Here is a 25,208-nt window from a genome sequence, read left to right as displayed (position 1 = left end):
GTATATATATATTTCACACATGTATGTGTGTATGCACACCAGGCTAAAATGATCTAAAAATATAACAGAAGAATAATGATACTCAGGTTATAGCAGGTCACCAAATGGAAAGAGAAAATGTTTGGAAAGAATAACATTGCATTTTAAATTCTTGCTTTACTTGGTGAAAAGATGCAGTACTTGAGTCAATTAATGACTTTGGCCTCTCCATTGTTAAGAGGTGTGCACTTCAGTATTTGTACTTGCTCTTAGAAAAGTGGTGAGAAGTTTATGTTTTTGAACATTTGACCTTGTCTAGATTTAAGGACAACTGTTTAACAATCCCTCTTCTTTCTCTCTCTCTCTTCCCTTCCTTTATTATAATGGTAAGCAATGTTTATTGTAAAGAATCAAAGAAGTATAAAGAACAAAAGTAACTAGTATTCTCACCACCTTGATGAAAATGTTCACCCGAATTTATTTAGAAGATTTTGTTGTTGAGGATTAGTATTAGGTACTTCTGTAAGATCTACATAGTTGTCTTGTTTTTGTTTTGTTATTTTCTTTTAATTAGTTGAGATTTTTTCCAGTTCCCCCCCACTCCCGCCCCAAATTTAAGTATGAAGGAATGCCAGCCTGCTCTTTTGGAAAGATGCTTCAGTTGCATTGTGGAGAGAAGCTAGCAGGCCATGGCAGCCTATCTGCCAATATATTTCTGGGTCTTCTCATTCTGGGCACACGGTGGGATTGTATTTCTCTGGCTTCTTGAAAAAAAATGTGACCACATGGCTTCTCTTGACCAATGGCCACATCTGTTGGATTAATTGCATTTAAAACCAGTGTGCAATTCCTTATTTCTGCTTCCCCCTGCAGCGGCAACCAGCCATATTCTACATGTTAGGTGTTTCATCAATCTGGGCTCCTGAGGAGACTGACATAAAGCAGAGCCTCCCACTGACCTCAGATGGACATGTAGCAAGAGGGCAGAATAAACCTTCTTTGCTTTCAGCCCTGAGTGTTTGTTTGTTTGTTCGTTTTTAAATCTGTCTGCAGCATGACCTTCCTGCTCTTTCAGATACAAGGAATGTGACTAGAGTTAGGGAGAGGTGTTGGATATAATTTAGGAAAGAGGCCCAGGTGCAGTGGTTCACGCCCGCAATCCCAGCACTTTGGGAGGCCTAGGCAGGTGGATCACTTGAGCTCAGGAGTTTGAGACCAGCTTGGGAAACATGGCTCTGGGAAACCCATCTCTACAAAAAAATAAAAAATTAGCCAGGCATGGTGACATGCACCTGTAGTCCCAGCTACTTGGGAGGCTGAAGTGGGAGGTTGGGTTGAGCCTGGGAAGCAGAGGTTACAGTCAGCCAAAATTGTACGACTATACTGCACTGCAGCCCGAGCAACAGAGACATACATTGTCTCAGATAAATGAAATTACTTTTAATTGCAAAAACCACAATTACATTTTCACTAACCTAATAATAATAATATTCTAAGAATGAGATGATATGCTCAGAACCAGAATAGTTACAGTAGGATTAGGGAAAGGAAGATGTGTTTGAGAGATATCTAAGAGGAAAATTATTAGGATTTGGTAACAAATGAGATATGAGGGTTGGGGAGAAGATAAAGCCAAGGTCTTGATTTGGGGAACTGGGTGGTTTGTAGTGCCATTTACCGATATGGTGATCACTGGGGGTGGATAAAGTTTGGTTGGTGGAGGGAGAAGAAGTTGAGAGATTATGAGTTCAGTTTTGGACCTATTGAACTTGAGACATCTGGGACATCCAAATGGAAATATTTAGTGGGCTCTTGACTGTACTATGTACCACAAACTAATGACGTGGGAAGAGTGATATGTTTTTCCCAATCTATTTTCTCTAGTTACGTTTAAGAATGAAATAACTTAGTAAATACTATAGCCTATTATTCTTTTCCTTTTAGAAGCATTTTTGTTGAAATATTCCACTGAACAAATTCTGTTTTTTCCTGTGGACTGGGGTTTATTTTGCCTTCTGTTCTATAGAGGCACAGGCTTACATATTAAGAATCTAGAAGTCATTTGAGAGCTTTCTTGCTTCATTGTCTTACACATATGCACTTGGTATGTTAGTTTCCTGAGGAGGCCATAAACTGGGTGATTTAAAACAATATAGATGTATCATTCCTCACTTCTGGAGGCTGGAAGCCTGAAATCAAGATGTCAGTGGGGCCATGCTCTTTCTAACAGAAGCATCTGTTCCCTGCCTTTCTTTTAGCTTCTGATGTTGCCAGCAACCCTTGTGCTTATTGGTCTGCAGCTGTATGGTTCCAATCTCTGCCTCTATCATCACACGGCATTTGCCCTATGTCTCTAGGTATTCTCACAAGGTCATTAGTCACATTGGCTTAAGGGCTCACCCTACTCCAGCATGACCTCATTTTAACTTAATTAATTCTATCTACAATGACCCTATTTTCAAATAAAGTCCTCTGAGGTACTGAGGGATAAGACTTTAATGAATCATTTGAGGGGTCAATTCAACCCATGATACATGGTAAGACTGTGATAATGCTAAAATTTAATTGCCTTTAATGACAAAATTGTTTTGGCAGTTGTTGTCAATATTTTTTATGGCCTGCAGTTTGGCTGTAACACTGACACTCTCTTCAATGTTTGTTGCCCTTCTCAGGTTGAGGGAGTAGCCCCTTCCTTGTTCACAAGGCAAAGGAAAACATCCAATTGCTGAACAACACAACGGCTCATAAATCTTCTGCTTGGGACTGGCATATGTCACTTCCAGCCACATTTCATAGACTAAGACAGGTTGTGAGGGCCAAGCCTAATATCTCCATGGGAAGGTATATTCCTTTCAGAGGAAGGCATGCAAGTCACATGGCAACAGTGAATATGTGGGAACAATAATATAATCTACCTCAGTCTAGCTCATTCCATGAATCATGACATACCTTAGGTTGTTTTTCGTAATGTCTCTTAGATATGCTTCCTCTTTCCACTTCTCTCAAGCCTAACGTTTATGCAGGACCTCACGTAATCATTCTTTCTTTGGCAGTTCAGTGTGCTCCCCAAACTCAGGATCTCCCCACTCCAATTTATAACATGCACAACAAATAGCATTATCTTCTTCAGGTGATTACCTCATTTCTTTATCAGGAAACATTTAAGGCATTTACTTAAATGCCTTCCATCCCTGAGAGATACATGGGCATTATCCTCCTGACCAGTACCTAGACAATTGTCTGACTGTGGGCCACACATGGGGCAGCCTCATATATATGCCACCACACATGCACATCAAACACCATGTTTTTCAAATAACATTAATACTGTTTCATTCATCCATCCCTCCACCCATCCATCCATAATCCATCCATCCAAGGGTGTTCACTGAAGGTATGCATTTTAAGTGTCAGGGATATAATGATGAACACAGATAAGGCCCTGTCCTCATGGAGCTTGTAGCTAGCAGAAGAGAGAGACAGAAACCCCACAAACAAATGTAAACAAATGTAAAAGAAACCCCACAAACAAATGTAAACTGCAACTTTGAAAAGGTGATACCTTATAGCCAAGCCTATATTGGGGAATTTTGATTTAGTCCCAGAGATCAGGGCAGGCTTCCCTGAAGAACTGAGATGTGAGCTGAGAAGGCAAAGATACACAGAAATTAATCAGGCAAAGGAGGGAGGGAAGAATGTCTCAGGAATGGAGAGCAGCTATGTGCATGGAAGAATCCCGGTAAGAGTGTGGACTGAAAGGAGGCCATGAGATGGAGATGATGCAGCAGGGGCAGCTGAGGGAAGGACTATGCCTGGCAGGGCCCGTGGGCCTCATTTCAGAGTTTTGCATTCCTAGGCATACTAGGGTGACAGACTAGAGTTGTAGTATGCACAAACACCTCTGTGCATGGAGAAGAGATGTGGAGGAGTGAAGCGGGGTAGATGTGCGAGGCTATTCAGGAAGCAATGGCAGGAGCCCAGGTGAGATATAGCTGCAGCTGAAACAGGAGTACTGATGGGGTGGAGGGGAATTGAGAAGAGATTTAGAAAATAAGACCTACTAAGCTTGGCGATGGAGTGGATATGTCAGGCAAGGGAGAGGAAGGTGACAAGAATGATCTTGAAGTTCCCAGCTTATGCTACTGGACCCTGAAAGGGGACCTTATTTGAGAGCAGGGAAGAGAAGGACCATGAGTTTCAGATGTCTGTAAGACATCCAAGAAGCACACGCCAGCTTCCCCTCCTGTGCTCTCTCAGGTAAAGGCATCACTGCCCTGCACATCGCGAGACTGAAATCTTATACTTAGTGCTCACCCCGTCTGTCCAACCGGTCACCACATGTTCTTCTGCCTTTGACAAGTAGCTCAGCTCCCTTCCTCATACTCCATTCTCCTGATCTGCTATCTTATCTAGGAGACCTAAACAAAATACAATTGTTGCAGCCTCAGAGACACCAGACATTTGGCTGGAGCAAGGTTCTTTCTGAGACAAACTTTCATTTTCAGATCATGGCAAGATCCAGAGGTTCCTGAATTAGTCAGGGCTAGCGTAGGAGCAATCAGACCCCTGGCCATGGCTGTGACCAACCACTGGTATCTCAACATCTTAAAAGCCAGCACAGGCCAGGCACAGTGGCTCACACCTGTAATCTCAGCACTTTGGTAGGCTGAGGCGGGTGGATCACGAGGTCAGGAGATTGAGATTATCCTGGCCAACATGGTGAAACCCTGTCTCTACTAAAAATACAAAAATTGGCCGGGAGTGGTGGTGCATGCCTGTAGTCCTAGCTACTCAGGAGGCTGAGGCAGGAGAATCGCTTGAATCCGGGAGGTGGAGGCTGCAGTGAGCCGAGATCACGCCGCTGCACTCCAGCCTGGGCAACAGAGCGAGACGCTATATAAAAAAAAAAAAAAAAAGCCACCATGGCCCTCCTTGTGTGCCCCTGAATGGAAAGAACAGAGCTGTCCATAGAGAGATGGAGAGTTCAAATTGTGACTTTCAAAAGTTACTTCTCTGAGCATTACTTTTCTTAACTGTGAAAAGGGAATTATAGCACTTCTCTTTAAGGGTTGTCATCATAGCTGAAAGAACATAGATTGAGCAACTGCCACATATTAGGAGGTCAATACGTGGGAAGAACCATTCCAATAAGCTGGACTTTGACAAAGGTTGCCCTCTCTCTTCATTTTTGTAGTTTTCCAGGACATGAACTGGGTCTTCTCTTTCTTCTGCACTTTTTTCAGTGTTCTATCAAACATCTGGCACATGCTGACACCCAGTAAAGTTTGTTGAATGAATGAATGAATTCAGAGTTTATCTTCACTTTGTGTTTTTTTTTTTGCAACCTGATGAAAAAGATTTCTGCTATGAAAGCCCCAAAGCACATAAGATGAAAAATGATGAAAGAATCATAATCTAAATAGCACCTGTTACTGCTTTTGAATTCTCTATTACTAATAAAAATATCGGCACCTGGAATAAATGTTTTAAAATTAGTTTTAAGGATATCTTTTAATCAAGAGCTTATTCGTGGAGGGAATTTTATTGTTTCCATAACTTTCTTTAACTTGATATTTCATTTCCTAATAAATTCATACTTTGGTTCCTTTTGCTAAAGTCTCTCCTCCATCCCCTGAGCTCACAAGTTAGTCACACTAGGCATTTTTAAAGCATTTTCTACAATCTTGCAATGACCAACTCTTATATTTATTCATGTTTATTCATGTTTTAAATCTCACCCCTCTAACATCTTAAGTAGTATAAAAATAAAAATATCAACAAGTCAAAGGCACCAAGATAATACAAAGAGACATATTAGAAAAAATATTCTGACTATGCAGCCATAAAAAAGAATGAGAGCATGTCTTTTGCAGGAACACAGATGGAGCTGGAGACCATTATCCCTAGCAAAGTAACACAGGAACAGAAAACCAAATATCGCATGTTCTCACTCTAAGTGGGAGCTAAATGATGAGAACTCATGGACGCTTAGAAGGGAAAAACACACTGGGGCCTATTGGAAGGTGGATGGTGGGAGGAGAGAGAGTATCAGGAAAAATAACTAATGGGTACTAGGCTTAGTACATAGGTGACAAAATACTCTGTACAACAAACCCCTGTGATACAAGTTTACCTACATAACAAACCTGCACGTGTAGCCCTGAACTTAAAATAAAAGTTAAAAAATTCTTGGGACTAAATTGATCGAACTTTATTCATCCACAGAGGTTTTCCACAAAATAGCATAAGGAAACAGCTCAACATTTATTATTATTATTATTATGGTGTCTCTTCTAATCACTCCAAGGCACCACAGATACTTTCCAGAAATATTTACAACATCAGGGCTATCAGATTACCCATTTTTCATGGTTGTAGAGTTGAAAAGGACATGGGAAAAAGAATATCCTCCTTCTGAGCCTACTTCATGTCCTCAGACTGTGCTTTTAGTGCCAACCTACAAAAATGATCTCGTATCTCTGTGAGTGGGCACCACAGTAAATCCAGGGCTGACTGACAGCAGGCCCCTCCCTCCACAGAAATAGGCCAGTCTCCCTCCAGCATCAGGACCCCCAAACCTGTGCAGGGAATGTCCAAACTCAGGGCTATCACACAGCTCTTGGCCTTGCAGCCCAATCTGCTCCCACTTGCAAATCCAAACACACCCTTTACTTTACCTTTTGAAAGCTTTACTTTCATAGTTTCTTTTAATTCACTAGACATTTTTTGTTGTTGTTTAGAAGAGAGAAAACTACAGAAAGAAAAATTCCCAAGGTGGCATCCACGTTGAGTCCTTCCCCGGCACCTCAGCAGCAAGTTAGCATTCTATGGGTTTTCCTAGCTAGCACTCCACCGCCATGGCCCAAAGCTGAGCTAAACAGAAGCTAACGCTAAATGCCTTCAATACTTTTTGAAAAATCCATCAAAGGTTTTGCTGAATGATATTTATAAGGGCCTTACTGTTCTCTTTCACAGACTGAAATGCCCTTCTCCGACACTTGAAAAAAGTTGCTCATGCTTTTCATCTCTCCCTCTCAGAGTGTAAACATTGTTTTGAGTGAAAAGAGCTGAAGGAGCGCTTACTTTCCCTTGAAATTTTATTTTTAAATAAGAGAGGGAGAAAATCCTTTTTCTGACTAATACTAATAATACAGGTCAAAGTGTCAGGCGATATACAATTAAATGGAAAACAAAAAAGGTTCCCCCTCTTTTTCCCACAGTACAATGGCACTGGAATATAAATTACCGATGAAGATGAAATAATACTTCAAAGCCTATAGGGCAGGGCAGCTCGGTGTTTACAAAGTATTTTCTATGGCACGATGAGACATTAAAGATGATGGTAACCCATGGACTTGAGGGTGTTGCTGAATAGACTGAAACTAGCATGAGGTAGGATTTTAGGTCCCCATAGCCTGTGACCCCGTGATATGCTTTGTTTTACAAGGGCAGCTGCAGTTATCAACAGATGTTTCAGCAATAAATAATTGGTATCATCTCGGAAAAGACCCATCTACCTAGGGAGAGGGCATAATACCAAAAACACTGCCCAGCTATTACAGCCACATTAATCTCCCATCTCTTCAGGTTTCTTGGGGAGCGTACTGCAGGTGTTTTTTCTGGGAGAGCGCGGACAAACCCTCTCAAGTCAGCAAGCTTTGTGTGGAGTGTAAAGGAGGTTGGCCCCTGCCATAAATTTCTGTCTGTGGCCACACACCAAAGGAAAAGGGATTGGAGAGTCAGGGAGGAGGGGAGGAGAGCAGTGGGGAGGGAGGAAATGGGAACACAGTGGAGACCAGAAAGCAAAACACAAAACATGTATCATTTTTCTTGGTTAAGTTCAGCCCAAGAGAATAACATTATAAATGACTCTTAATTTTACCAACTCATAAACTGTGGAAAACAGTTGTTTGTGACTTGCCTTTTTCTTAAGCATTCTGTTCTCAACTTCGATCTGTTATTTGTGGAATTAAAGACACAGTGTTTATGCTCTGAGTACAATGCTAATTTGAAAAACAGAGGGGAAATATTTTATGGGAAGGATTCATTTCAAGGTAAAAAAATCACAGAAAGTTTATATTTATGAATAAACTATAAAAAGAGAGAAAACATGAAAAGACAAACTCAGTAATCTTTAACTATTTTTTACATGAGAATGGAATTTCACAATTAATCAGTTATTAAAATATGACCATCCAGCTCTGACAAACTCTAATATTGAAATCGACCAGATTGGGATACAATGGAACAAAAACAAATCATCGAATTTATTCAAACTATTTTTAATAATCTAAGATATTAAAAATAGATCTTAGGAGTGCCTGACTCACAGGGTGCTATGGTTCTCCATATTTACAAAACAGAGTGGTTTAGCAATTGTGCACTTGGGGTCTGGCACAATAGGAGAACATCCTAAAAGTCATTAGGAGGTGCGGTTGCTTAATTTATAGCTTGCTGGGCAAGCTAAAGAAAATGATGCTCAGAGTTCAAAAAGCTGCCAGATTAAATACATTAGAGACTAAAGAAGACCTAATAGACAGCGCCCCTTAGAGCTGCTACTGAGTGACCTTGTGAGCTGGGCTCAAACCTCTTAAATTCTCTATGCTTCTATTTCTCCAATTGTGAAATTTGTGTAGTATAGAGAGGCATAGTGGGAGATATCATAAGTGGGCCCTTAAAATAGTCTACCAACTATGAGCAGCTTCTCTCCTAACTCACATTAAACCCCCAATGCAGCAGGACTGATGTCTTTAATGATGTTTAAAACATCATTTTGAGTTTTTAAGCTAACATCACTACCAACTTTGAATGCAGGGCTCAGGAGATCTGGTGATTGCAGGATGGAACAAGGGGAGTAAACCCCAGTTATAGTGATGTGCCACATCACTCAGCCTATGTTCAAAAGTCAGAGAAACCTGCTAAGCCCAAAGGTCAAATCCGAGTCACTCCCTCTTTCGAGGCCGTTTTGCTCTCGCCTTCCTTGGGAGGTTTGTAAAGTTCTTTTATGCCACTAGGCTAATTCCACAAGGGATCTCCAAGCAAGTAAAGTGACCATCAGCTTTTGCAGAAGGGCTCCAGTCTAAGCAACAGTTCCCAGAATTGATGGAAAAGAGATTTTTTTATTGGATTGGTCTCCTACAGCCTTCTCACTGGATTCTCCTTACTCCTTACCTTGACCCTCTCCACTGTATCCCCATTCAGGCTCTCTGCCTTTCCCCCCTGCTTGCCACTCTACTCTTCCCTGTGAACAGTGACTCTCAAACTTTAGCATCAGAATCATCTGGAGGGCTTGTCTAATGTTGATTGCTGGACTCCCACCCCCAGGGTGTTTGATTCAGTATGGGTTTTTGATTTGCACCCAAGAAATTAAATTTCTGACCAGATTTCAGGTGATGCTAATCTGTTGTTGGGAGGTCTCACATTTATAGCCACTGCTTTAGAGCTGCACTGTCCAATAAAATGGCAGCCCTGGCCACATGTGACTATTTACATAGAAATGAATAAAAAATAACTAAAATAAAAATTCAGTTCTTTGGTCCCATTCACCACATTTCAAGTGCTTGAGAGCCATCTGTGGCCAGTGGCTACCATATTGAACAGCACAGCTGTAAAACATTTCCATCATCAATACAAAAAGTATTACTGGACGGCCTATAGCTTACTTTGGATACAATAAGTAAACCTCATGGCTTCTACCTGTTTTTTCAAGCTCTTCACTTGGTGCTTCCTGATGGAGAATTGGAGTTGGATGAAGAAGGCTGTAAGTCACAATTTCACCACTTACTGGTCTGTTCCCCTGGGCAAATTAATCTCTCTGCACCTTAATTTCCTTGTTCGTAAAAGAGGGATGATAATGGTAATACAGGAGACCCCCAACTTACAATGGTTCAACTTACGATTTTTTTACTTTACGATGGTGTGAAAGCAATATACATTTAGTAGAATACAACCATTCTGTTTTTCACCTGCAGCACAGTATTCACTAAATTACACAAAATATTCAATACCTTAATACAAAATAGGCTTTATATTAGATGATTTTGCCCAACTGTACACTAATGTAAGGGTTCTGAGCTTGCTTAAGGTAGGCTAAGCTAAGCTATGATGTTTAGTAGGTTAGGTGTAGAAAATGCATTTTTAATGTATAATATTTTTGACTAATTATATTTCCAACTTATGATGGATTTACTGGGGGCAACTCCTTCGCAAGTCAAAGAGCATCTGAATCACCCTCAGGCTATCGAGAATTAAATGAGATGATGCATATGCAAGCACTTTGTAAACTCTATAGTGATAGTTAAGTTATAGTTATTATTTTATTCTACTTTTCCACTAATACTGACCACATTTATTTAAAACCCTGGCTCACCATTGTGTTCTCCTTAAGTATTCACTTTCCTTTGCTTGCAATCCCCAGTCTGCTTAACCTGTTCTGTTTGTTTTTTAGGAGGATGAGTGAGGTGGGGTTTTACTGTTTCTATTAAGTCTCTAAAGATGCTCCTGTGTTTCTATAGATCAGGGGGTCTTTCTTAGATTTTTTCTTGAATGGGCAAAGACAATGTCTATATATTTATTTTGGGATGACTCAAAAATACAATCTTATGTAAGCCAACAAAGTAAAAATGTTAGGATATTGTCATGCTTTAATGCCTGAAAAATATATCTTTTATCTGAGAAAAGATATATATATATATAAACTAGCAAGCTTTCTTCCTTGACAATCAGCTGAGAGAATGCGGGTAAAAAGCAATGCTATCAAAAAGAAAATGGTTCTCCCCATGTCATCCCCAGAACCACAGCTTGAATCCTGATCTGCAATTTGAGTTCCTGTGCTACTCCTCAGGCTCTCTTCTATCTGGCATAGAGGTACCAGTTCAATTAATTTCCAATAAACGAGTTGAGAAATAAGCATGTCAATGACTTTGACTTGATGCTTCCTGAACAGCCTTAATCTTGAGGTTATAAGAAAGTCAACAGGACCCTGGGTGGGGCTCAGGGAAGGAATATGCCAGACTTCAATAGCTTAGACAGCAAGTCACACTAATGAAATAAGGGTGCATTTATTTTTTTAAGCTTAACTTTTAGAAAGTAGCATTTCAAAATTAAAATGCTGCGAGGAATGGTGAAATCAAATCTGCTTCTTCGGCCCACCAAGGATATGTAAATATTTCAAGATGACAGGGTTCATGTTAGACCCACTGACCACTCTTCACTTTTACTGGATTTGGCTTTACAACACAAGATCTTATGGGCAAGCAATGCTTTTCAAACAGCTATTTCCCCCACATTAGTCAATCTGGCAGAGCTGACCATAAGGGTAGGGGGCTGTCTTGTGCTTCAAAGAAATTTAATCTATTAGACCACTTAGAGTCTAAATGCCTCACTTGGGGATATCAGAGGAACAGGTGGTGTGGCTCTTCCTACCAGTAACTGCTGCAACCCGGCGCCAATCACATCCTTCAGGTTTGTTTTGTCCTCTGGGCCCACGGCTTGTTTGTACTGCCACTTTTCAGGCACGAAGGGCCACTTCATTTCCTTTGCCTCCTGGATCAGGGTCCTTAACTCGCCGGGGAGTGAAGCTGAAAAGGTCAGAGTTCAGGTAAGGAAATTGCAGTCAAAGAAAAGGCTGTTGAGCTACCAATGTTATGATGAAGCACCTCAGTGGCAAAAAAAAAAAAGAGAAAAACCTTTTCCCTGCCTCTTGCTGGCTGGTCTAAGCTGTTGGTTCTGACTCAGAAGAATAACAGTGAGGAGCTATCTGTCAGGGGTGGCCCTGGCCGACTTTGCCCTACAGGTAAATTGGGGTAGTCAGGCATTAAGAAAGGTTTTTAGCAGGAAGTAAAGCACTTTAGTGACTATCTCTGCATGAAGAATCAGAGAAAGGAATGAAGGAAATATTATTTTCCCTGTAAAATGAGAAAGGGCCTGAAATGGAATGGCATTTTGGGCTTGTGGCAGGTGGGTGATGCAGTGTTAATTTGTACAACCTCTTTTTGCTTCTCTAAGACTTCACTTTCTCATCCCTTCGATATGGACTACATTTGAATACAGACAATAACTATGAAAAACACAAATCAGATTTGAAATGGTGTAAATTAACTGTGAAATAGCCCTGTTTCACATTAGTAGATATATTAAATCTCTTAATGGGCACCAAATCTACTCTTAATGGGCACCAGAAGACCCTCCTAACACCAGAAAAATTCTGAATTCTGAAGTACACATGTGATGCCAGGGTTCTGAATAAAGGATTATGTATATATGGACCTGTATATATGACTGCCATATAAATAAAGGACCTGTATATATGACTGCCAGCTGTAAATCTCTAGGTACTTGTCTTGCAAGCCCCTCATGCTCAACATCCAAAACTGAACTCATCACCTTTTTCTAAATCTGTTTTCCCTTACAAATCTGTGTTTTAATGACTGGTACCACCATTTACTAAGTTCCCCAAATCTGAAACCCAGGAGTCAATCTAGACTTTGTGTTCTCTTCTCTTCCCCAAACCTAATTGGTTGTCAAATCCTGTGGCTCCTAAAATCCATTTCCTCCTCTTCCTTGGCAGTAATTCTTGCCTGAATTTTTGTCTGAATCTTGCTCCATCCAGTCCCTCTTGCACATTGTCAAGCTTCATTTTTCTAAAAACAAGATGGACCAGTCCATTGCCCTGAATAAAAATCTTCAATGGTTTGGCAAATCCAGTTCTGGCTGTTTGGATTGCCTTCCCCCAGTGCCTTGTGACCAAATTCAGGCCCACTGGCTTCAGCACTCAATGCAAACATTGCCACTTCTCCTCAATCCACCATGACTTCACAGTGGAATTGAGCACCTGCTCTGAGCACTTCCAAACCCAAGGGAGCAGGCTCTTTTCAGCCATCATCTCACTGCTCTGTAACTATTTCTGTCTCTCACTGGACTGCTATCTCCCTGAAGACAAGCATCATGTCTCATCATTTTTATAAGTCAAACCATGATAGGTGAAAGACCAGTATGATTAAAAGACAAGGTTCATCTTCTAGCTGGCCCTTTGAAAATATTTTTGTATCATCTATAAAAAAGACATGGTTCATCTAGTATCTATGTGAAACATATTAAATACAGCAAAAGAGATATGATAGAAAGAACAAAACAAAAAAGGAGAGAGAAAATCTAACTTGGTCTGTGATCCCTTTTTATGAACCATTTAGAACCATTTATGAACTGGGCAAATGCAAGGAAGTTTTCTGGTGGGGAAGGACTGTTTGGCATTGAGGGGATATCACATGGGCTATGCCAATGAATGATTCACACTGATTACCAAGGATGGCTTACAGGTATCACACTGAAATTATCACCCCCTATCTCCATTGAGCAGTCCAGGACTACGGAGCATCTACTGTGTGACTGATGGCGCTCCCCCTTGAAAGCAGACCCACAGGATTAGGGACTTACGTGGCCACGTTCTGCTGGAAAACCTGACCCTCTTACAGCCACTGACATAATTTCAACTTCTGAAACTGCTTTCAATATAGTTGTAGACAACATTTCTTTAAGAGCAATTCTAAACAGTCACAGACAGGATGAACCCTTAGTCCTGTTTGCTTAGGACTGTCCTGTGTGGTCCTAGGGTCCTTATTAACAGTGTTCCTTTTCACTCTCAGAAGTCTCCCAGTTTAGCTAATAAATTATTTAAATTATTTGAACACTGAGTCAATATGAGCAGTCACATGACAAAGGAAATGTGATTTCTGGGTTCATAGAATTTTATCACACTTTGGACTGAATAGTGTTCATATTTTCAAATTTCTTCATGGTAATGGAAAAGTCTGTTCTTTATAACTAATTTTTCCTCCTCCACATCACCCTTTCCCCACACCTCACGTCAGAATGTCCTGTGGGGCACCCTGAAATAAAATATGCCTCTAAACTATGTTTTTAAAATGTATCTCTGGATTTCAGTTCCTTTTCCATCTCTGGGGAAGTTGCTGGGGTAGTCACCCATGCTGACAAGGACAGTTTCTGAGGGAAAATCATGGCGTCGAGAGGAGGGAGAAGAAGAAAAACCTCAGTGTTTGTGTTGCAGGGTCTGCTGGCTCGCCCCGCTGCCATAAGTGACCCTGTACTAATGCCTTTCTCTGGGAGCACATGCGGTGACGACATCGGTGGCGGCACGACCCGCCTGCTCGTGCCGCTCCGCAGCCACCTGCCGAGGGAAGGAATCCGGTGCAGGCTGCACTTCATCCGCACGGTGGGCTCGGGTGGGACGCGCAGCGCCGCCCTTGGGCTGAGGCTGATGCTACGGCTGCCAATGGCTCTGCTTAGGAGGCGTCCTTCCCCGTCGGTTTATTGGATTCAGCCAACGCCGGGCAGTCAGCCCCAGATCCAGCAGTAACCTCCTCTGCCTCTCTGATCACTTACTTCCCCCAAGCAGCTTACCTGAAGGGCCATGTCTAATTTAGTGATTTTACAGCCGTGATTTGCCTTATCTGGAACTAAACTGATTACTTCTTCTATTCTGTGGCAATCGGGAAGAAAAAGAAAAGAAAATGCTACTCAATTGGGAGCTCAGAGTCTTCACCGGGGAGAACACAAAGCTTAAAGGAATTTGGCTGAGGAGACAAAGGGTGTGGTGTAGTAAAAGGGAGAGAAAAACTTCAGTGGAAACAACAGAACACAACACACCGCCCCTGGGGAGAACTAGGGCCAGCCATAGAGCATATTCTATAGGTGCCAAGTACCTGCCATTCCCTGACAAAGGCTGACATCTGCGAGAGTGATCTCAGGCTGACAGGCACATGGAGCCAGGAAGCAAAGTCACACATTGGTGTATCACAGAAACTGAGGCTGTGAAATGACTGGACGTAGGGGATTTTTATCTTGAAAGGAGGACAAATGACAGGTTACAAATAATTAAGACTTCCAATAGTGCCCTTGTAAAAATGTATGTGCCTATGTACAAGAACTCAGGAGAAAAGACTCTCCCAGAACCTTTTCCCATTACATAATGAACAACAGTAAAAAATGAGGAGTGTGCATTTTATTTGGGAATCTTGTTTCTGTGAGGAATAGCAAAATGCTAAAAATACTGAGAAAAATATTAAAGGCATGTAAAAAGGACAGTACTTATGGAAGTGGAGGAAAATTTATTCAAATGCTAAAAAGAAATCTAAAAAAAAAAAAAACAGAAGGTTGCCTCTCAAAAATTGCTTAAAGAAGAAATAAGAATTGCTTTAACTTTCTAGACTTTGTGATGGAAACTTCCCAATGACTTATCTGATACTCTGAATGGCACAAAGAATAAAATGAGCAAAAAGCCAAATTCTTAAACCCTGATAATGATGCAATCAGTATTTATCGAGATGAGAGAATTTATTTTACAAATGGTGTGAGAATATAGCATGAATGTATTGGTGATCAAAAAAGTGAGATTGGACTGGTGAGATGACGTATTTATGGAAACCATAGAAGTCTATGGAAACTGATGAGGCAAAAAATCATAATTTGAAAAAAAGTATGTGCCACCATTCAGAAATTGCTTCAATTTTTTAATAATTGAAATTTACGTGAACCAGCCAACTTGGATCCTTTGTTCTTCTTGAACTAAACTGTTTCTTGTAGCCTCATGTTTACTGAAGCCTAAAATTAGAACTGACAGCAATTCAGTGCAACAAAGTGGGCTTCCTCCCCTGCCCGTCCACCCGCAGCCCATGTCCCATTCATGCCCTAGAAATCCACTCATCTCTCGGTGGTCATCTGCCAAAAGTAGAAAAATAGGGCAGAGATGAGAATGTGTTGTTCAGGCAGGGGACAGGAGAGTGAACCTGCTGGCTCACCCCTGGTGCCTCCCATCAGAACCTCACCTCTGCAGCGCTGGTCCTCGCTCTTGTCCTCTTCTGACACATCTGGCGCTTCCAACAAGAGCTGGTCCAGCAGTTGCTTGCACTCTTGCAGTAGCACAGCTACCACTTTTTGATTATTCATGATGATTGCGATGAATTGGGTGTCCCTGGGTCTAGGGTGATCAATTACCTAGGAGAAGACATTGATTCTCAATAAAGGAGCCCCTTGAAGGCCGAAGTACCTGGTGAACAAAAGAGAGGGAAAAATGATTAACTGAAGCATCATCAATTATCTGTGAGACTCAAGCAGGGAGGGATAATAGGGCAAACAGAGGAAAATACATGACAGCCCCCAAGGACTTTATTAGAGGAGTGTGTGAAATTACTGCAGGGCCTGGCTAGATGGGCAGCACCTCCGAAGGCCTCAGAGTGCAGAAGCGAGAGAGGCCTGGTACAGACCCCAGTTATCTATCCACAGTGACGTCAGTGGAATCACATGGGCCAAATGAAATGAATATACTGCATGATTTATTTATCTTCTGCATACTTCACATCAGTGCCTCTGGAGCTCAGTGGCACCACACTCTCTGCTCTCTAGAAGTCCACAGGAAGCATCTGGCTAACAGTTCTATTATCAGACACTAGTACACGGTAATAACCCACTGCTGATTTCCCCTGTGCAGTATTCTTCATAATATTTAGCATGACATAATTTGGACCAAGATAGGCAATGACAAATGCCAAATTTAAAGCTCTTCACTGCCAGGAACATTACCAAGTAAAATAGAGAACTGATATCCTAGAAAACCCAATTTCCCAAATCCATCAAATGGATGGATCTGTCATATGGATCTACTTATATTGTCATTTAACATATATACGATTGAGAGATTTCTTATGCAAATATTAGTGTGATTAATGAGCTACTGCCGTCAAGGTAATTTCAAGAATGAAATAACTTACTAACAGCACACACAAAAAATGCCTGAAAAATACATAGAAAAGCATTATTCAATTAACAAATCTTTTTGTCTATCATTCTTTTGTTAAAGTATTATACTGTAAATGAAAGACAGGAAGTTATTCCCTCTTAGACATTGCCAGAATAGATAGTGGAGCTGCTGTCAGGTTTAGACACTCCTGGAGGGCATGTAGAATTTTATTATCAAAAGCAAGAGAGTCTGAAAGGGAAGAAAGTAACAGATATATGGATGGCTCTAGTTATTCTGTCTCTGAGCTTATGCATGCAATGAAGTAACCGTTGAAAATATTAAAGCAGTGAATTATTGTGTTGGTGTTGGGATTAAATGTGCTCTACTAGCCAATGGTTTCTTAACTAACTTTAAGAAGTTGGTTTTGAATTTGAAATAGCAAGAAGGCCTTTTTCTCTCTCTCATTTTCTATTCTGTAACTTAACAGGAGCAGAAAATGAAAGCTGAGCTGTGTAATCTAAATTTTGTGTTTTTCATACTAACTTGGCAGGTATACTTCGTATCTCCATACACTTTGTGTTTAAACACACACACACACATTACACACATACATTACAGAGCTAGAACTGCCAAAGCAAAGCTTGAGGTTATTACAGGCTTGTTTCATTTAAAATACTAATGTACTTGTTGATGAACACAAGCAGAGTGCTCAAATACAAAATTTGTGTTACTTGAAAGAGCATTCACTTAAGTGAGATACTGAGGAATTAGTCACTAAGAGCAAGTCTAACTATTGGTGTCTCTATGCCACTTTTTGGTAATTCTTGGAATGTTTCAAACTTTTTCATTATTATTATATCTGTTATGGTGATCTGAGATCAGTGATCTTTGATGTTATTATTGTAATTATTTTGGGGCACCACAAACTGTCTGGGAGCCAGCAAAGTTAATCCATAAATATTGTGTGTCTTCTGACTGCTCCACTGACCACTCATTTCTCCATATCTTTTCCTCTCCTCAGGCCTCCCTATTCCCTGAGACACAAAAATATTAAAATTAGGTCACTTAATAACCCTACAGCAGCCTCTATGTGTTCAAGTGAAAGGAAGAGTCACACATCTCACACTTTAAATCAAAAGCTAGTAATGTTAAGCTGAGAGAGAAAGGTATGTTGAAAGTCAAGATAGGCCAAAAGATAGGCCTCTTGTGACAAACACCCAAGTCGTGAATGCAAAAAAAAAAAAAAAATTTCTTGAAGAAAAGGAAAAGTGCTACTCCAGAGAACACACAAGTGGTAAGAAAGTGAAACAGTCTTATTGCTGATATGGAGAAAATTTTAATGGATAGAGAACTAAACCAGCCACAACACTCCCTTAAGCCAAACCGTCATCTAGAATAATGCCCCAACTGCCTTCAATTCTATGAAGACTGAGAGAGGTGAGGAAGCTGCAGAAGAAAAGTTGGAAGCTAGAAGAGGTTAGTTCAAGAGTTTTAAGGAAAGAAGCCATCTGCATAACATAAAAATGCAAGATGAAGCAGCAAGTGCTGATGTAGAAGCTGCAGCAAATTATATAGAAAAGCTAGTTAAGATAATTGATGCCCAGCCTGGGCAACAGAGGGAGACCCCGTCTCTACAAAAAATAAAAAAATTAGCTGGGTGTGGTGGTGCACACCTGTGGTCCTAGTTACTCAGGAGGCTGAGGTAGGAGGATTGCTTGAGCCCAGGAGATAGAGGCTGGAGTGAGCTGTGACTGCACCACCACACTCCAGCTGGGTGACACAGCAAGGCTCTGTCTCAAAAAAAAAAAAAGAAAAAGATCACTGACGAAGGTGGCTACACTAAACAACAGATTTTCAGTGGTGACAAAACAGCCTTGTGGAAGAAGATACCATCTAGGACTTTCATATCTAGAGGGGAGGAGTCAATGCCTGGCTTCAAAGCTCCAAAGGACAGGGTGACTCTCTTGTTAGAGGTTAATGCAGCTGGTGGCTTTATGTTGAAGCCAGTATTCATTTACTGTTCTGAAAACCCTAAGACCCTTAAGAATTATACTAAATCTACTCTGCCTGTGCTCTATAAGTGGAACAACTAAGCCTGATAACAGGATATCTGTTCACAACGTGGTTTACTGAATATTTTAAGTTCCCTGTTGAGACCTACCTCCCAGAAAAAAAGATTTCCTTCAAAATAGTACTGCTCATTGACAGTGTACCTGGTCACTCAAGAGCTCTGATTGAGATGTACAAGATTAATGTTGTTCTTATGCCTGCTGATATAACATTCATTCTACAGCCCATGGGTCAAGAAGTAATTTCAACTTTTAAGTCTTAGAAGAAATTCATTTCATAAGGCTATAGCTTATAGTGATTATAGCTTATATCTTTTATAGTAATTTCTCTGATGGATCTGGGCAAAGCAAATTCTTCTAATGGACCTTCTGAAAAGGATTCACCATTATAGACACCATTAAGAACATTCGTGATTCATGGGAGAGGGGCAAAATATCCACATTAACAGGAACTCAGGAGAAACCTAGTCCAACCCTCATAGATAACTTTGGGGTGTTCAAGACTTCAGTGGTGGAAGTAGCTGCAGATGTGGTGGAAATAGCAAGAGAACTAGAATTAGAAAAGCCTAAGATATGACTGAATTGCTGCAACCTCATGATAAAACTTGAATGAATGGGACGTTGCTCCTTATAGATGGGCAAGGAAGGTGGTTTCTTGAGATGAAATCTACTCCTGGTAAAGATGCTGTGAACATTATTGAAATGGCAACAAACCATGTAGAATATTATGTAAACTTAGTTGGTAAAGCAGCAGAAGGATTTAAGAGGACCGACTGCAATTTTGAAAGAAGTTCTACCATGGGTGAATGCTATCAGACAGCATCATATGCTACAGAAAAATCTTTAGGAAAAGGATGACTCAATCTATGTAGCAAACTTCATTGTTGTCTTAATTTAAGAAATTGCCACAGCCATTCCAGCCTTCAGCAACGATCACTCTGATCAGTCAGCAGCCATCAACATTGAGGCAAGACCCTCTAAAAGCAGAAAGATTAGGACTTGCTGAAGGCTCAGACAATCATTAGCATTTTTTAGCAATAAAGTATTTCTTAATGAAGGTGAGTACTTTTTTAGACATAATATGATTGTACACTTACTATAGTATAGTGTAAACATAACTTTCACTAATATTATGCACTGGGAAACAAAAACATTCATGTAACTCACCTTTTTTTTTAATTTTAATTTTTTTTAAGAGATGGGTCTCACTACGTTGTCCAAACCAGACTCAAACTCCTAGGCTCAAGTGACACTCCCACCTCAGCCTCCCAAGTAGGATTACAGGTACACACCACTACACCTGGCTTTGTGTGACTCACTTTATTGTGATACTTGCTTCTGTGCAGAGGGTTGGAACTGAATCTACAATATCTCTGAAGTACACTTGTACAAATTTAATCTCTTTTCTGCCTGGGATACTTCAAAAAAGTATTTCTGCATGGATTGGGTGTTGAACTAAAAGGTTTCCAATGTCCTTTTTAACTCAAATGTCTATAAGTCACAATGTTTTATGCCACAAGCTGGCTATTAGCCTGCCTACCTAGGAAAAGAACTAAGCAGTAAAGGCTGCTCAGAATTTTATCCTCATACTGCTATTGCAAAGAGTACAGGAGCATATGTTCATTCCTTCTGAGTGCCACAGTGAGCTGATAAAAGAGCTAATTAGTGGGCTACAGTGAACAAGAGGCCCTGAAGCAATGAAGCAATGATATCTCATTCCCATCATTCCTTGAGAGAGGGAGATATTGGCTAAAATGGGAGGTTAGCATTGAGATTAAAATATACATTTGGTGGTTTAGAAGGTTAAGAACAAACTTTGCTTGGCGTGAGCTGCAGGTAAGTTGGAGACTCATTTTTCTTCAAGTCCAAAATTAAAGCAAGAAAGGGGTTCTCTTTCCTAGCATTCTTTTGTAGAACTTCATCTAGAAAGAGAGGTGTAATAAAGAAATAGGAAGAGCTCATGCACAAAGAAATAAAACTGCATTATAATATAATTTTAGTAGCACATCATCCTTTTGTCTAAAGGCTTATGTTTTCTTAGTGCTGTATCATTCCCTTAAGGTAGAAAGTAGTCTTTTGTTGAACTCATAGAAGCAGAGAGTAGGGTGGTGGTTACCAAAGAATGCAGGATGGGAGAATTAGGGAGATGTTGGTCAAAGGATACAAAATTTCAGTTAGACAGGAGGAAAAAGTTCAAGAGATCTATGGGATGTCATGGTGATGATAGTTAAAAACAATATATTATATACCCACAAATTGCTAAAAGAGTAGATTTTAAGTGTTCTCACCACAAATAATGGTATGTGAGATAATGTTAATTAGTTTGATTTAACCATTCTATAATGTATGGCCATAAATATATATAATTTAGTCTGTCAATTAAAATAAAATTAAAAAAGAAAGTAGGCCAGGCATGGTGGCTCACGCCTGTAATCCCAGCACTTTGGGAGGCCAACATGGGTGGATCACAAAGTCAGGAGATTGAGACCATCCTGGCTATGGAGAAACCCGGTCTTTACTAAAAATACAAAAAATTAGCCAGGTGTGGTGGCTGGCGCCTGTAGTCACAGCTACTTGGGAGGCTGAGGCAGGAGAATGGCATGAACCTGGGAGGTGGAGCTTGCAGTGAGCCGAGATCGCACCACTGCACTCCAGCCTGGGTGACAGAGCAAGACTCCGTCTCAAAAGAAAAAAAAAAAAGGAAGAAAGTAGTTTTCTTTATATTGACAAATTGAAGTAAATTTTACTTTCTCTGTTTCTGTAAATGACTTAAGTAGAGACAGCATATAGTAATGAAAAAAGGACCTAGAAATAGGAAACTAATGCACACAAGAGTGTTCAACAGATATTTGTTGATTAATTCCGCTTTATACTCTATCATTAACTATTTGTAAGACTTCTGAGATTCACTTTTGAGATTGACTTTTCTCATCTGTATTTTTGAAGGAGTTGGTTGGAATAATTGTTAAGATGCTTGTAGCTCTTAAATTACATATTCAGCAGCAGTCTAAATAGACCATGTTGTTTATTGCCAAATAATATTTGATATTTGTTTATTAAGAAATTCCCTAGCTCTTTTGAGAACCCTTACATATTGTTTTTATGTATGTATATTTTTGTGTGGTTAGAAATATTGGCTTGAATTTTAGAAGTCGATTACTAAATATACTTATTTGCTTTGGTTTCCTCACTTGCAACACCAATTCCTGATGCCCAAGATCATAAATCTCTTCCTTTTGTCTAAGTGATGTGAAAGAGAGATAGGGCATGCAGCTGTATGAAGGCAAACAACAGGACTTGACCTAATCACTTGAGTAAAGCTAGGGCAGATCAAGGGAGGCTTCTTTGAGAATGTGATGCCTGAATTAAGCTTTGAAAGAGTGATAGGGCTTAATGAAGTTAAAATGGTGGGGAATGGCTCTTACGTAGAAGGAACTAGAGAGGGAATGAAAGACGGAGAGGTTGGCTGAACTAGCAATAAAAGGAGAAAGTTGATATGAGGTGGGACTGGAGAGGTAAATACGGGCCGTGCAGGCCTATGTGTGCCTGGTAAAAAATTGTATCTTCACCCTAAGAGTGCTAGGAAACTACTGGTAGCAGGAGGACCAGGGCCAGATGTGCATTTGGAAAAAATCACTCTGTTTTAGCTGTAGTGCGTACGTTAGGGTGGGGGTTTGCCGGGAGGTAACTGCAGGAAGATCAGTTAGGTATTATTGCAAAAATTCACGTGAAAAGTATCAGGACTTTCGACCAGAGTGATAGTATTAGAGATGTAGAAAACTGGACAGAATTGAGAGCTGTCTGGGGAATAAATGCAATATTGGCATTGGATGGATATGAATGTTATTAAGAATGAGTATCAGTTTCTCCTTCACCATAGCTCAAAACTGAATGGACAATGTTACCATGTTTTGAGACAAGAAGCGTAGAAGAGATCTTCTAGGAAAAGACATAAATGCATCTATTCTGTATTTCTACATATAAAAGTAAGTTAGATAAATCATATCATCCACAATAAGAAATCATATTTTAGCCAAGACAACATTTCTAAAAAGAAGAGATTTCCAAGGTAATTCATGTTTAGTACTTGCAATTCCCCAGAAATGTACTGAAGACATTCTTCATACTTTTTGAAAGTCACAGCATTTTCCCTTTTCTCTGTAGAATTCAGAGGAGACAATAGGAAGAAAATACTGTAACATGAGAAACGCTTTGGAATCCAACCATCTGTCCAGACTTGTATGGTTCATTGTTAGGCATAACAGAGGCTGGAGCCCAGGAACTTTCCTTCAGGCAACAGTCCTGCTGGAAATTTTGGTCAACTTCATTTATAAAGGAATCATTTTCAATCTCAACACATATCAGTTTTTCCTCCCCTGAACTGTGGCATTCTGTGAGCTGTATATTGTTTTTACATTTAAATAATGGGAGTTCCCCAGTATGTTTGGTAATCAATAAATTACTTTTTCTCTTTTAACATCCCTCCCCTATATTTTTTTTTCTTAAAAATCGAATAGAAAGGGTCTAGGAAAAGCAATCAGACCATACAAACAGATAATTCTGGAATAAATACCCAAAAAAGTTAGAGTGATACACTTTAAGGCACATGTGCACACTCACAGCTAAGTGGTCATGTGTTTATACATTCTGTATGTCATTTTGATATATAAATTCTTCAGTTCTACTGGTAACTTAGAATTTAGTTGAGTGGCTTAGTTATGGGATAATTGACAAATCAGCTATTATAAAAAGTAACCAAACAAGTGGATTATTCAAAGCTCCATTTCTTTTAGCATCTGTGTTTGAGTCTTTTTCACTGGACAATTAGTATCCCTATTAGGAAATATGTCAAGGAAAATAAAATGACTCCAAAGATATTCCATTGTCTACTGGTTGCCACTGCTATTATAACCCACTAGCCAACTAGTCAGAATCCCCAAGCTAGAAGATGTGGAGAAGGGTAAAGAAATATGAGCGATGACCTTTACTGTCAAGGAATTTACAATATAATTAGAAGGATAAGATGCAAATATACTAAAAGGTAAACTAGATAAATATACAGGGCATATAACACACAATTGTACTCTGCAAGCTCAATTTAAATTATCTATGTTGGAATTCAGTTAATCCTTGGTTAGATTCTTAAGCAAGCCCACAGAGCCTATTTAATTCATATGTACATGAATAATTATTCTAAAACAAATTTTCTTTTCTTTTTCTTTTTGAGATCTAGTCTTACTCTGTCACCCAGGCTGGTGTGGAGTGGTGCAATCTCAGCTCACTGCAACCCTCTGCCTCCTGGGTTCAAGCGATTCTTGTGCCTCAGCCTCTGAGTAGCTGGGATTACAGGCATGCACCACCACACCCAGCTAATCTAAAACGTCTTTTTAACCTACACTCATTTCTCATATTGTTTCTATGAGAAAAGGTATTCTGGTCTCTAATGTACAACAAGAATACATTTCTCTAATCAGGCACCAAGCAATGACAATCCAGCTGTTCCCACCATTTCACTCTTCTCTGAGCACCCATAGACATAAACTATCACCATATTGCCTCTTGCACTGATTGGCAGTAGAAGTGGGGAAACAAATGGAGAAAGAGGCAGCTGACTGGAGAATAAGGCAAGTGTGGGCTCAGAAAGATATTATTGGGTAACAGGCATTTGTCAGCATTTTAAAACCGCATTAAAAGGGAGAAGAAGGCAACTTCTAAGTCACCAAAAAACATAAAAAAGTAGACTTCTATTTCTAGCATTGAGGAAGACTATCTAACACTCCCACTGAAAACAATAAAAAATGCTGCAAAAACATTTTAAATCTCTAAAATATGTCAATAAAATGGCAAGAGAGGAAGTAGTACTCAGAAAACAAAAAGCAAGTAAAAGCTGGAACCTAAAAAGTTGACTGCAATATAGAAGCTAGCCGTTGCCTTGATTGTATTTGCCAAACTGTGAACTTAAAACTGGTTTCACTGTCTTGTAAAGTGAGAGGGGAGAAAACGAAACCAAAGGCCTTAACTGAGGTAGGAATTTAAGTGGAGACTGCACACCCCATGCATAAAACTGAGATCCTAAAAGGTCACACCTTCAGTGTAAGAGTGAGCTAAAAAATAAATCCTCATCCTCTCCCCTCACCTCCCAGGAAAATTGTCTGTGGCAAAACATGCTGCTTGATGGAGGGGAACAAAAACTTTTCCCTTGAGAGTTTGAAGCCACAAAGTCCATAAAACCTCTAGCTAATGATTAATTTAAAATAAATTATTCAAAATGATTAGGTTAGTAGTGTTCCCAGTCAGCTGGTGTGACTAAATATAATCCTTTCTTAAAAAAATTAACCTCAATCCAAGCTTCAAAGAATTCCCACCCATAAAATACTAAGACGAATGAGCTCCTGATCAAATCTCAC

At 40.0% G+C, this 25,208-nt stretch overlaps 1 protein-coding gene across 1 annotated transcript in view; it reads right to left on the bottom strand.

Annotated features, from left to right (window-relative positions):
- The window catches only part of ALPK1 (alpha kinase 1), a 62,055-nt gene extending 46,113 nt beyond the window's left edge, over positions 1 to 15,942 (bottom strand). The window contains exons 1-2 of the mRNA XM_030798100.1: positions 15,822 to 15,942; positions 11,404 to 11,558 (exon numbers count right to left, since the gene is read on the bottom strand). Of these exons, the coding sequence (XP_030653960.1) occupies positions 11,404 to 11,558; positions 15,822 to 15,942 (276 nt within the window). The remainder of the gene's footprint in view (positions 1 to 11,403; positions 11,559 to 15,821) is intronic.
- Between the last annotated feature and the right edge of the window lie 9,266 nt (positions 15,943 to 25,208).

This window comes from Nomascus leucogenys, chromosome 18, assembly GCF_006542625.1.
Source record: "Nomascus leucogenys isolate Asia chromosome 18, Asia_NLE_v1, whole genome shotgun sequence".
Taxonomy (NCBI): Eukaryota; Metazoa; Chordata; class Mammalia; order Primates; family Hylobatidae; genus Nomascus; species Nomascus leucogenys.
This window is presented reverse-complemented; position numbering and strand designations above follow the sequence as displayed.